The following is a 12,993-nucleotide window of genomic DNA, read 5'->3' as shown; positions in this document are numbered from 1 at the left end:
CAACAATTCTTTACCTTAAATTTTCTCTGTCACTGTAACTATTGTGTCTTCTGCCTCTTGACTAGAGCCAGATGCAGACACCATTTTATGGTTAATCCTGGCACTTGGGTTTGCATCAGAGCTTAATAATTTATCAATAGCTCATGAGATATTGCCAAGGTGGAGGGGGGAGGTGTGTGTGGAATAAACCCAGCCAGTAAAAATTCTGGGAAACCAAAGAGATTCAGATCAACTTACAATTTATCATTCTCAAGAAAATAATGCAAGATTCCTCATACTTTCCAATTCCTCATCTTACGCAGCAACAATATTCTTAATCTTCACCTCTTATTAAATCAATATTAGAGTCATATCCAGGTATCTGTTGTCAATAAAGGTCATGATACATACTGAATCTTATGAAAATCAAGAGGGTTTCAAAACATACGTCATTGTCAGTTTGGGCCTCTATAACAAAAATACCATAAACTGGGTGTCTTTTTTCTCAGAGTTCTGGAGGCTAGAAGTCTGAGGTCAGGGTGCCAGCGTGGTGGGGTTCTGGTGAGAGCCCTCTCCTGGGTTGCAGATGCTGACTTCTCCTGTATCCTGGCATGAAGGAAAGAGAGTGAGCTAGCTCTCTAGCCTCTTCTTTTAAGGGCACAAATCCCATCAGGAGGGCTCTACCCTCACGACCTAATCACCTCCCAAAGTCCACACCTCCTAATACCATCACACTAGGGGTTAGGCTTTAACATGTGAGTTTTGAAAGGACATAAACATTCAATCCAAAACAACATATGCAAGAGAGAAGAAACTCTTGCCATGTGAGACTCCTCAATGACATCCTTGTCTTCAAGTCGTAAGAATCGCTCAGTTATAACAGCTATTATTGTGATGACGGGTAGTGGGAAATACGCTGGAGTAGGTTGGGTGGTAAAGTACTTGGGTTCTAATCAAGCTATAGTACTTCATACTAACTTGATGACCTTGGGGAAAACATTAACTTCTCTCCGCCTCAGTTTCTTTCTCTTTCAAATGGGAATATTAATGGCACTTGTTCTACCTACCTTACAGGCTCACTCAACCCACCAAATATGTGTAGATCATCTATAGGTAAGACGTTGTGGTAGGTATTCCAGGGTATACAAAGAGATGTAAAACATGGTCCCTGCCCTCAAGTAGTTGTAATCCAGCATTTTTCTATCCATTCAACAAATAGTTATGAGACATCTCCTCTCAGGTCGTGTGCCAGGACATAAGAATACAGAGGTAGCTAAAATACAATTATTTCGTTTTAGGAGCGTATAATCTGATTGAGATAAAACAAGGGCACATATAACTGGAACAAGAAGTAGAGGGTGCAATGAAAGGTTGAAACAAATCAGCGTGACAGCTCTTGACCTAGTAAGGAGAGAGAAAGCTTTTTTCCCCAAGAATCTCTAAAATTTCAGAGAGATCAACCAGGATCCAGTCAGAAGACAGAAAGCACACTGGCTACTTAAATAGAGAAAATTTAACATAAAGAATTTTTAACTAGAACAGTAGGAGATGGTTTATTTAAAGTTAACCCCCTTTTTCAAAATAGAAGTTACTAAACAAAATAAAAAAGGAACTCTAAGGGGTCCAGAAATAGCAGGTATAAAACAGCAGCTACTAAAGGATGCGTGAACAACAAAGGACTAAAGATGAAAGGAGCCCCCCACTCCTTCAAGATGACAGTCATGCCTCTTAGAAAGGGATATGGTTTGCACAGGAACCAAAAGCCTGCTGGTAGTCAACTAACTGGGCATGGGGCACTGTCCAGGACCAGTCTATAGAAACAGCTTGCCATTGTGGGAGGGTGTGGACAGGCTGCTGGTCTATAGAAGCAGTCAACTGTCGCCAGAGGTCATGGGTGTGTGCTGATGGGAGAGAGATCATGGCCTGAGGGCAGACCTGGAATCCCCCTGTGCAGCTTCGAGGTTACCACACTAAGTAATCCTATGTAATAAAGAGGTAATATGCAAATTGACCATCACTCCAACATGCAAGATGGCTGCCCCCATGTGGACACAAGATGGCCTGCAGGGAAGGGCAGTTGTGGGCAATCAGGCCTGCAGGGGAGGACAGTTAGGGGCAACCAGGCCTTCAGGGGAGGGCAGTTGGGAGTGACCAGGCCTGCAGCGGAGGACACTTAGGGGTGACCAGGCCAGCAGGGAAGGGCAGTTGGGAGCGACCAGACCTGCAGGGGAGGGCAGTTAGGGTGACCAGGCCTGCAGCGGAGGACACTTTAGGGGTGACCAGGCCAGCAGGGAAGGGCAGTTGGGAGCGACCAGGCCTGCAGGAGAGGGCAGTTGGGAGTGACCAGGCTGGCAGGGGAGGGCAGTTGGGAGCTCCAGGCCTGAAGGGGAAGACAATTAGGGGTGACCAGGCCAGCAGGGGAGGGCAGTTGGGAGCTCCAGGCCTGAAGGGGAAGACAATTAGGGGCAACCAGTCTGACAGGGAAGGGCAGTTAGGGGTGACCAGGCCTGCAGGGGAGGGCAGTAGGGAGCAACCAGTCCAGCAGGGAAGGGCAGTTAGGGGTGACCAGGCTGGCAAGAGAGGGAAGTTATGCCCTAACCGGTTTGGCTCAGTGGATAGAGCGTCGGCCTGCGGACTCAAGGGTCCCAGGTTCAATTCCGGCCAAGGACATGTACCTTGGTTGCGGGCACATCCCCAGTAGGGGGCATGCAGGAGGTAGCTGATCAATGTTTCTCTCTCATCGATGTTTCTAACTCTCTATCCCTCTCCCTTCCTCTCTGTAAAAAAATCAATAAAATATATTTTTTTAAAAAAGAGAGGGAAGTTAGGGGTGACCAGGCCAGCAAGGGAGGGCAGTTAGGGGTGACCAGGCTGGCAGGGGAGGGCAGTTAGGGGCAATTGGGCTGGCAGGGGAGCAGCTAGGCATCAATCAGGTTGGCAGGGGAGTGGTTAGGGGGTGATCAGGCTGGCAGGCAGAAGCAATTAGGGCAATCAGGCAGGTAGGCAGGCAGGTGAGCAGTTGGGAGCCAGCAGTCTTGGATTGTGAGAGGGATGTCAACTGCCCAGTGGAATCAGGCCTAAATGGGCAGTCAGACATCCCTCCAGGGATCCCAGATTGGAGAGGGTGCAGGTTGGGTTGAGGGACATGCCCCCCCCCCCGTCCCCTGTGCATGAATTTCAAGCACTAGGCCTCTAGTCCTATATAATAAAAGGGTAATATGCAAATTGACCCTAACAGCAGAACAACCGGGAATGACTGGTCACTATGATGCGCACTGAACACCAAGGGGCAGACGCTCAACGCAGGAGCTGCCCCCTGGTAGTCAGTGAGCTCCCACAGGGGGCGCTCCACTCAGCCACAAACTAAGCTGATGGCTGCAAGCACAGAGGTGGTGGCAGGAGCCTCTCCCACCTTCTCAGCAGCACTAAGGATGTCTGACTGATGGCTTAGGGGAGCGGGCCTAAGACATCAGTGGGACATCCCCCAAGGGCTCTCAGGCTGACAGAGGGATGTCTGACTGTCAGCTTAAGCCTAATCCCCCAGTGAGTGGGCCTAAGCTGGCAGGTGGGGTCCCAGACTGCGAGAGGAGGCAGGCAGGGCTGAGGGACCCCCTCCCCCGAGTGCACAAATTTTCACGCACCGGGCCTCTAGTAATAATAATGAAGAACCAGAACCTGGAAGGAAAATATCTTCCTGCTGATATTGCCCTGCAGAGTCACACCATTGCCCTCTATTGATAAAGTTTAACATCCCACTGGCAGGAAAAAGAAATGTTTATGGAGGTCCAGCTCCAAAATCACAAAGCAAGGTAAAGAAGGGTGGGATTTGGAGCTGAGGGACACTAGGGTAGGTTCCATCCTGCTTGGCTCACATGCCGAGTCCTGAACCAATCACTGTGACCAGGGGAAGGAGGATCTGCTTAGCTAAGCCAGGACAGGGTCATGTGCTCATGCCTGTGCTGTGGTCAAGTAAACCGCAGGGGGAGCAGCCCCACCCCTACACTTGAAATGGCTTTTGCATAAAAAAGGTGGATTCTTTTACCAGAAGAAAGGAAAGAGTGCCTGGCTTTTGCATAAAAAGGATGGATTTTTCTACCAGAAGAAAGGAAAGAGTGCCTGGCAAAGAAAAATAATAGATAGCGTTTGCATGTTTTATATTGACCTTGAAATGTCCCATTTCATTTGTGGGTGTTAGTATAGGAAAGGAAAAATTAAGGCCTTTCTTTAACACTAATAACTCTATTTTCATCCATTTGAGAGACATTTATTAAGCACCTATTATGAGAGGACCTCATCCTTCCTAATCTTCAACTACTGGCATCTTTGTGGACCCATCAGAATTGAAAGGTCTAAAAATGAAGAGATAACTGGAAAAAAGATTGAGACAAGAATATGGTACCTCTATGTACAGATCACAGTGTCCTAAGAAATATGCTTATGACTTTGTAGCAAAGTTTTGAAAAACTACTCGGTCAAATTGGAGAAAGGCAGGATGGCCCAGTGGTTCAGAACACAGATTACAGAGCAAGACTGCCTGCATTCAGATCAGCTCCACCACAGTGTGACATAGGGGACAAGTTTACTCAAATGTGCAATTTGAAAAACGTAATACCTACCTCATAGGATTGTTGGGAGGATTAAGTGAGCTAATCTGCCTGGCTCATTGTAAGTACATACGACTAGTAGCAGTTATTATGAATTGGCTACTATTGGTTAGATATCAAGTTATGATTTTCTCAACATTAACTAATTTGCAATCCCCTTATCTCCAAAATAAGAAAAAAGTTTGCTTGAAAATATCTGCCTAGCTGCTATATATATTTTTTAGCATGGACAAAAGAAGCCACTTGATAGAAATAAATTTTTTTACCTTATCGCATTAAAGTAGCCTCTTAATGAATATACATCGTGTATTCCATGGACCAACTAGAAAAAAAAAACAAAAATGTGTTCTCAGTATTATTCTGTAGCATACAGAAGAAAATACAAACTTTTTCTTTATAGCCTGTCTTTAAATGTTTATAAAATTGTATAAAAAGACAAAGTCTCCCCCTGAAAACTGATTGGTATATATATTTTGTCAAAAGAATTATATTTTCATAGGGTACTTTTTGAATTTCTTTTCCATTTTCGCTTTTAAAAGGAAACTGCCTCTGTAAATCCAGAGTTTGTAAATGGTGTTAGAACATTCCGACGGAGAGCTGCGCTCCCTCCCTCCCTGGCTGACCCAGAGCAACCCTTTCGTAATGAGGACTCTGGCACCGACCGTGAACCACTGAAGCCTCCTGACCATGACACAGTCCGCACTGTTGGTGATACATTGAAGCCTAAGATATCAAGTATCTCAGCAAGTCCTCCTCGTTGAGTATTGCAATGTCAGGGAGGAGCGGTCACAAAAAGAAGGGGAGGCTGTATTCTCTAACAACTCTGACAATAGTCAGACTTATGGGACTATCTGGAGTGTCCAAAACCAGAAGAAAACAAATGGAAGCATGAGAAAACACCTTACAAAGTACATCCACTTGTAATTTATCCTACATCATCACCCACACACACATTTACACACACTGTCTTAGTCGGTTTGGGATGCTATAACAGTATACCATGGACTGGGTGGCTTAAACAACAAGTATTTATTTCTCACGCTTCTGGAAGCTGAGAAGTCCAAGACCTGGGCACCAGCAGACTCCGTGTCTGGTGAAAACTGCCTCCTTGTTCCTTCACTCTGTCCTCACATGGAGGACCCTTTCTGGGGGCTCTTATAAGGGCACTAATCCCTTCCATGAGGGCTCCACTCTCATGACCTAGTCACCTCTCAAAGGCCCCATATTCTAATGCACTACATTGGGGGGCAGAATTTCAACATATGAATTTGAGAGCACACACACCTTCAGTTCATTGTACATATTCACACACACACACACACACACACACACACACACACTATTCCTAAACTAGAATTACCAAGGAAGCACTGTGATTAAAGAACAAATATTTCTTGGATTAAATAAACTATGGCATGATACAGTAACAGAATATATGTGTGCAATAAAAATTAAATATTTTTTATGCCAATACTGTCCTGATTCCTATAATAAAATTTTAAGAAATACAACATAGTACTACCTTTTATCCATCTGTTATATAATCACACATAAAATGGCATCAAGTTCAGGACTTTATTAATAAAAAACATTTAGTTACAATAATACTTTCCTACTAAAGCAGTGGTTCTCAATCTTCCTAATGCCGCGACCCTTTAATACAGTTCCTCATGTTGTGGTGACCCCCAATTTCATTGTTACAAATTGAACATAATTAAAGCATAGTGATTAATCACAAAAACAATATGTAATTATATATGTGTTTTCCGATGGTCTTAGGCGACCCCTGTGAAAGGGTCATTCGACCCCCAAAGGGGTCGCGACCCACAGGTTGAGAACCGCTGTAAAGGAAAAAGCAATCAATGTGGAACAGAAGTGCACTACCTCCATTGTGGAGATTTAAGAGAGGCTACCCTGTCTCCACAGAATTGTGTTTCCTCAGAGGGGAAATGGGGACAATCATAGATCTACCTCTTAGCTTTGTTGGAAGATTTAATTAAACGATGTCTATTTCAAAGGCCAGCACACAGAGCCCGGCATTGGTAAGCACTGATAAATAGTATTTTCCCGTGTCTCCTGGAGACCACTCCAGGACGTAGTGATGTGAGGGCATGCACAACCACAGCCTTTTGCTCAAGCAAAAGGGCTGTGGAATGTGGGTCTGAAAGAACACAAAGAAGTTGGGCCCAGACTCTTTTCACAGTATTTACCACTACCTACTCGTGCACCTACAGAGCAGCCCTGAACAGAACAGAACTTTGCTTCAACGAACTCTCAAGTAGGCCAACTCTGTCATTCCAGAGGACCGATTAAGTGCCTTAGCCCCGAGTTCTGTGTAAGCCCACCACTCCTATAATTTGCGAATATGCAAAAGAGAGAATGAAATGCACACATTATTATCCCGTTGCTTATAGGACACTTACTCCCAGATTTTTTTTAAGCAGATAAATAATCCTGTGGTAGCATGAGAACGTAAAACTTTTAAAGACTAGGTTGGGAAGTGATTAAAGCAAGATGCCAAAACTGAAAATTAAAAGAAAAATTATTCCTCAGTCTCTGGCATAAAAATTAGTAAAAATAAAATGGATCTGGACTATTTTTTAGACTTAGAAATTATAGTCCATTCCCCTAGTTGTGGGTCTGTTAGAATTCAGGCTTCAGTTCCTCAGTTAACACAAAGGTTAATTCATCTATGAGTCTTCTATGCAAGGAAGTCTTTTCTTCTGAGTACTTTGCCTCCCTGTATGTACACCAGCTGGGCTATGTCTACATAGACACTTGCTTCAATACTTTACCCAGGATGGTAGATTTAACTGGGCCTCATTAGTGAAACAGTAGATATTAAAAATTCCTTCCTTGTGCCCTGGCCAGTGTGGCTCAGTTGGTTGGAGCATCATTTTGTGCACCAGAAGGTCATGGGTTTTTTATTTTATTGTTTAAAGTATTACAAATAGCAATACATATGCCTCCTTCCCCTCACCCCCCCAACCCCCACCACCCCCACCCCCAACCCCCGCCATTGACAGAAGATCATGGGTTTAATTCCCGGTCAGGGCACATGCCTAGGTTGTGGGTCTGATCCACCTACTCTTTCCCATTTTCATATCCAAAAGCATAGTACTAGTTCTCTGGTCCTCTTGCCCAAATTATTTTAATAGAGTCCCAGAACCACAGACAGAATAGGAGCATACTGAAGTGGGAAAAGGCTCTGGAAATGATTCTTCAGATGATCTGAGGCTCAGAAAGCACATGTCTCACCCAGGACTCCACAACTCAGCCTAGCCACAGACATGCCATTTATCTCTCCTTGGAGCAGCCATGGAAGACACCATTGGTTTCCTCCTTACAGTCATTCCCATCCCCTTTTTTCCGAGATAGAAAATCCCCTTCCCCATGATAGGAGTCAAAATTGACAAATACTTGCTTTTCTGGGCACGGGCACGTGACCAGGTTACAGCCACCGAGATGTAAAGGCATCTTTACATCTGCTGCCTGGTTTCTGGGAAACCTTTTGCTTCTGGCAAAAAGAGAAATCAAGTAGAGCCACTCCTCACCCCCAGCCGCTTCTTCCTGTCCTTGGAGCTGAACAACAGCAGTCTGAGGCCAGAAAGCCAACATCTGCAAATGGAGGCTCAGAAGAATGGAAAGCACTTGAGACCCTCATCCCTGGGCCACCTTCTTGCAGACCTCTTATTAGGACAGATTGTTTAAAGTCTTTCCTATTCACAACTTTATGTCATGTATTCTGTTATCTGCAACTGAGTGCACCTTGAGTGGACTAGTGCCTTGTTTATTTCTTTACCTTCCTTCCACCTCACTAAGCTCCACAAAAGCAACTAATTGTTCTATTTTTTTCCATATTCCCAGTTCCTAGAGTCAACCCTTGAAAAGTATTTGTTGAATAAATGAATGCCCCCCAAATCATCACTGGCTCTCTACGTCTACAGAATAAAGTCCAAAGGATTAATCTGGCGTTCCAGGCCCCTCACAATCTGGCCCCAATTCATCTTTCCGGCCTTATCTGCCTTCACACATGCTACAATTTAGGAAAACTGGGCTATTTCCTGTCCTCCCAAACACTCCCTGTGCTGTGCTGGTGCCGGGCTTTGGCTCACAATGTTCCTTCCACAGAATATGCCCGTGCCCCCACCTCCATACTTCCTTGCATTCTTCAAGCTCCAGCTCTTCTCCCAGAGAACTTCCCAGGTACAAACATCTTTTCTATGTTCTCTTCTCTTTTGTGCCCTTTATCACTTTTAAGCATTTCTGATAATTGTGTACTCCTCTCTATTAGATTATAAGCTCTCCTTAAGGAGAGGAAACCACACTCCCAAGAAGCAAATATAATGCTTTTCCCCAGTAAGTACCTAGTAAATTTTTCTTTGTGAGTAGTGAAATAAACAACATTAAAGTGAGCCCATTTTAAAAATCATTTGAACTGAGGAATTGGTGCTGACTCCCTCAAAAAAAATGCAAAGGTCTAAATAAATTGCAGGAGGGGAAAGAAAGGAGGGAAAGAGACTTGTTGGAAGTGTCAGGAGCAAGCACAGGCGCTCTTCCTCTTGCCGATGATAACCAAGTTCTTAATGGAAGATGATCCCAATCAATAGAGCCAGACAGCTGATTTATATAACAGAATCAAGCTGAGGTAGTGGGCTTCCTCTGCAAAGTCATGGGAAAGGGGCAAAGGCTGCTACACAAGAGTAACCAGGGACTCCACAAGTCTCTCTGCTGGTGCTCATAAATGTGTTCCCCATCAACAAACCACAGGAGAGCTCCAGAGAGCAGCCTGCTTGAGCCTGGATGCAGAGGAGTGACGGTGGGGCTAGTGCTGCTGCTGCTGCTGTATTTTGGCTGCTGCTGTATTTTGGCTGCTGCTGTATTTTGGCTGCTGCTGCTCGTGCTGCTGCTGCTGCTGCTGCTGCTGCTGCTGCCACTGAGCAGATACCGCAGCGCAGCGAGGGGTCTGACCGCGCTGAGTGCTCTGGGAGCCTGGGTCTGCCTGGGAAGGAGATGTGAAGAGAGTGAGAGCTGGGAGGTGGGCAGGGCTCACTGAGGAGCTGCAAACCAAAACAAGGAATCTAAGCAGCAAAAGGAGAGAAGGGGTGAGTTTGAGCCAAGATATCAGGCCAAGTGGAACTGGAGGAAATGTCATCATTGGTAAAGGAGGACTTGGAGAAGAAACTGTTTAAGCCACTCTCGCAGAATCTGTACGAGTTTATCCAAATAGAGCTCTCGGTCCAGGACAGGTATTACCTCTGTGTGTCAGGTAATATGTTCTTTCTGCTATCATTTTTAGACGTAACTAACCCCAAGATGCTTGGGTGATAGGGGAACATATTTTGTATTTATTTTCCTATACAATTACAGCACGTGTATCTTTTCGTGATAGAACTTAACTATGCTCATTTTAAAAATTTGGATTCTACAGAATTTTGTAAGTGCTAAAATGGAAGATAGAAAAGAATACTGTATTAAGAATATGTTGGCCAATTGTTCAGAAATGAAAATGGGTTTGTACTTTTCCTGATTTTATTATTTTGTTTCCAGTCTTTTATGTAATTCACTTGCACGGCATGCAGTTTTACTGTGGAAGAGCTCATTTTTTAAAATGCAAAGGAGAGCTCTCTGTATATTTCAAATATGTTGGAGAATTGTGTTCTACAACTCCATTTCCATCGAGTCTGGACAACTAGGGCTCTCTCTTTGCATGCTAGGAAAGAAAAAAGATCTTGTGTTTTCTTCTGAGGGCTTGTTTTTAATAGAGAATTATCTCTAAAATTTTTTCTCCTCTAGGAAGTATGCTCACAGAAATAATACTTTAATGGTAGAAATTAGCTCATGAAGATGGACCTTTTAGTTCCTCTAAACTATTTAACTAAAATATTTCCCTGTGGTTTTAAAATTCATGAAAATTGTCCAAAGGTAGAAATAGGCCTTGGCAAAGTATGATTTGCCTAGCCAGTAATTTCTGTGCTGAATTTAGACAGAAATACTTGTGCCATTATTGCATGTAATGCACAGCATTCCTGTTTCCCAATCCATGCCTCTTAATACCTTCCAGGGGCTTAGGAGGAAAGAGCTTAGAAACTCAAGTGTTCACTGTGAACTTCCCTTTATAAGGCACACACCTCAGCATTTTCAGAAAACAACTTGTTATCATTCCCTTCCAGGTAATTGGCTTAGAAGAACTTTCTAATGGTATCAAGAGAGAGTACTCTAAGGGAAGTAAAACATCTTTTTTAAAGTGTTAAGAATTCTTTAAAATTCTATTAATCCTAGTAAGTATAATATTCACTCAATAATAAAAAGTGTGATATGTATATACATCTAACACTTTACCTAGCATATTTTGCTATATACAAGTACAAAATGTGGGGATTTTTCATTATAGCAAGGTAAAAGCTTAACAGGCCCAGGAAAAGAATTCAAAGTGCAGAAAGAAGTCAAATGGTACAATTTTAGAAACTGTATTGTATCCTAACCATCAAATGGCAAATTATTTGGACTTAATATGTTAGAGAATATGCTTGTTCCAACATTAACATTTAATAATTTTATACCTATTGAGATCCTACTTTATAAAGCTAATTACCCATCAGGTAACATTGGTATACAGTATTTTTAAAGAAAAACTTTAAAAAATAATTGCAATAATGTATATACCTACTTTATCAAACATATTTTGTTGTTGTTGTTGTTGTTTTAATTGTTTTATTGCTTAAAGTATTACATATGTCTCCTTTTTTTCCCCGCCCTTGACAATCCACTGGCCTCCCCTACCCCCCAGTGTCTTATGTCCATTGGTTATGCTTATATGCATGCATACAAGTCCTTCGGTTATCCAACATATCTTAATGCCTCTTTCCAACTATATAATTAACTAAACTTCTTCTATCTAAGAGAAAAAAAGTCTCCTAACATTAAATTTTTGGATATGGATGTGACTTCCCCCGCCCCTCCCAGCATCCTTGAATTCTGAGAAAGACACTATGGGCTGGGGTCACCTGCTGCCTTTTTTCATAAGTGATATGAATCTTTTAAGTAGGATTGGAAGGTCAAGGAGTTGGCATTATTAACATGTGTGAAGGCAACCCCTTTAAGGTTCAATTTCCTCATCTGGAAAATGACCAAATGAAGTAGGTGATCCCTGTCTTTAGTAAAATTCAATGATTCTGTCGTGTAAGAAGCAAGGAAAAACAAGGTCCTCTCAGATAAGAGGAAAAGAAGACAATATTGTGATATTCCAGAGAAAAGTTAAGATTATAAATCATATTAGTTCACTAACTTTTCACAACTCTGGTCCACATCACATCCATCAATTTGAAAGCACTTTCCCCAAATGTAACATCAACATCTCTTTATGACCATTTCAAATACATTTAGACAGAACAGTAATTTAAGGCAAAATCAATGCGATGCTTGACAGTCCTAAAACTTTGACCATGCTTTACTCAGAAAATTTCCATTGATGTGAATCAAACAGGTCAGGTCACAATTGTTGAGGCAAGTAACTCCAGACATTGAAATGCTGGTCACCTCCAGGGAGTAGAGAGATGAATACTTGTGATTTCCTTTTATGTCCTACAATCCAGCAGTTCTAAATTTTTAAGAATTGTACATCTGGACTAGCCAAATCCTATCATGTAATTTTCAAAATTTAAAGAAGAAATGTTTAAATAAGTTAAATTTTCTGTTTATCTGATCGGAGTCTGTCACTTGTAGGGTTCTCGAAACCAGATGAGTGTGATTGGCTGTTATTTTGATACATGACCTGGTTGGTGTAAAAAAGCAGATATCATATGTTCAATCGCCCTCTCTGTACTTTGCTAGGATTTACACTGCAGATTTCTTGGCATCTTAGTACCCTCCCACCTCAGGGTTTGCATGGTTATTTATCCTCGAGATTAGCTTCCCCCAGTTTAGAACATCATTTTCCCTGGCAGTTAAAAGCAGCATCTGATGAAGGAGGTAGGAGTTCTATTATGTGTGGGCACTCAGAAGGGATAAGTCATTTATGCAATGATGAGAGTACAAATGAATCAAAGAAATTCTGACAAATTTGAAATGGCATATAAAACATTAACCATAATTAAATGGAAAGTAGCAGGGCATGGTGCAATGAACCTTGGAAGGTTTGGAATCAGACAGAACTGGTGTGAGACCGGACTCTGCTTTGCCTACCTGTCAGCTGTGAAATTTGGGGCAAAATAATTAACCTCTCTGGCCTCAGTATTGACATCTCTGAAATGGAAATAATAACACTTAATCACATGTAGTGCTCTCCTGTTAAGTCCTAAGTAAGGAAAAAACAAACATGATAAATTATTTTCCAAATAAATAAAATAAAAGGTTGGGTTATATTTTTTAAATATATAGAAAAAATCTATTTACTGTGAAAACATATGCT

At 42.5% G+C, this 12,993-nt stretch overlaps 1 protein-coding gene across 2 annotated transcripts in view; it reads left to right on the top strand.

Annotated features, from left to right (window-relative positions):
- Window positions 1-9,688: 9,688 nt before the first annotated feature.
- Window positions 9,689-12,993, top strand: part of LOC102439656 (exocyst complex component 1-like) — a 16,512-nt gene continuing 13,207 nt past the window's right edge. The window contains exon 1 of one of the 2 annotated variants that reach the window (XM_006093949.3): window positions 9,689-9,852. In XM_006093949.3, the coding sequence (XP_006094011.1) occupies window positions 9,732-9,852 (121 nt within the window). In that variant the 5' untranslated portion in view covers window positions 9,689-9,731. The remainder of the gene's footprint in view (window positions 9,853-12,993) is intronic. The other variant, XM_023758255.1, reaches the window with a different exon arrangement.

This window comes from Myotis lucifugus, unplaced genomic scaffold (genome assembly GCF_000147115.1).
Source record: "Myotis lucifugus unplaced genomic scaffold, Myoluc2.0 scaffold_127, whole genome shotgun sequence".
Taxonomy (NCBI): Eukaryota; Metazoa; Chordata; class Mammalia; order Chiroptera; family Vespertilionidae; genus Myotis; species Myotis lucifugus.
This window is presented reverse-complemented; position numbering and strand designations above follow the sequence as displayed.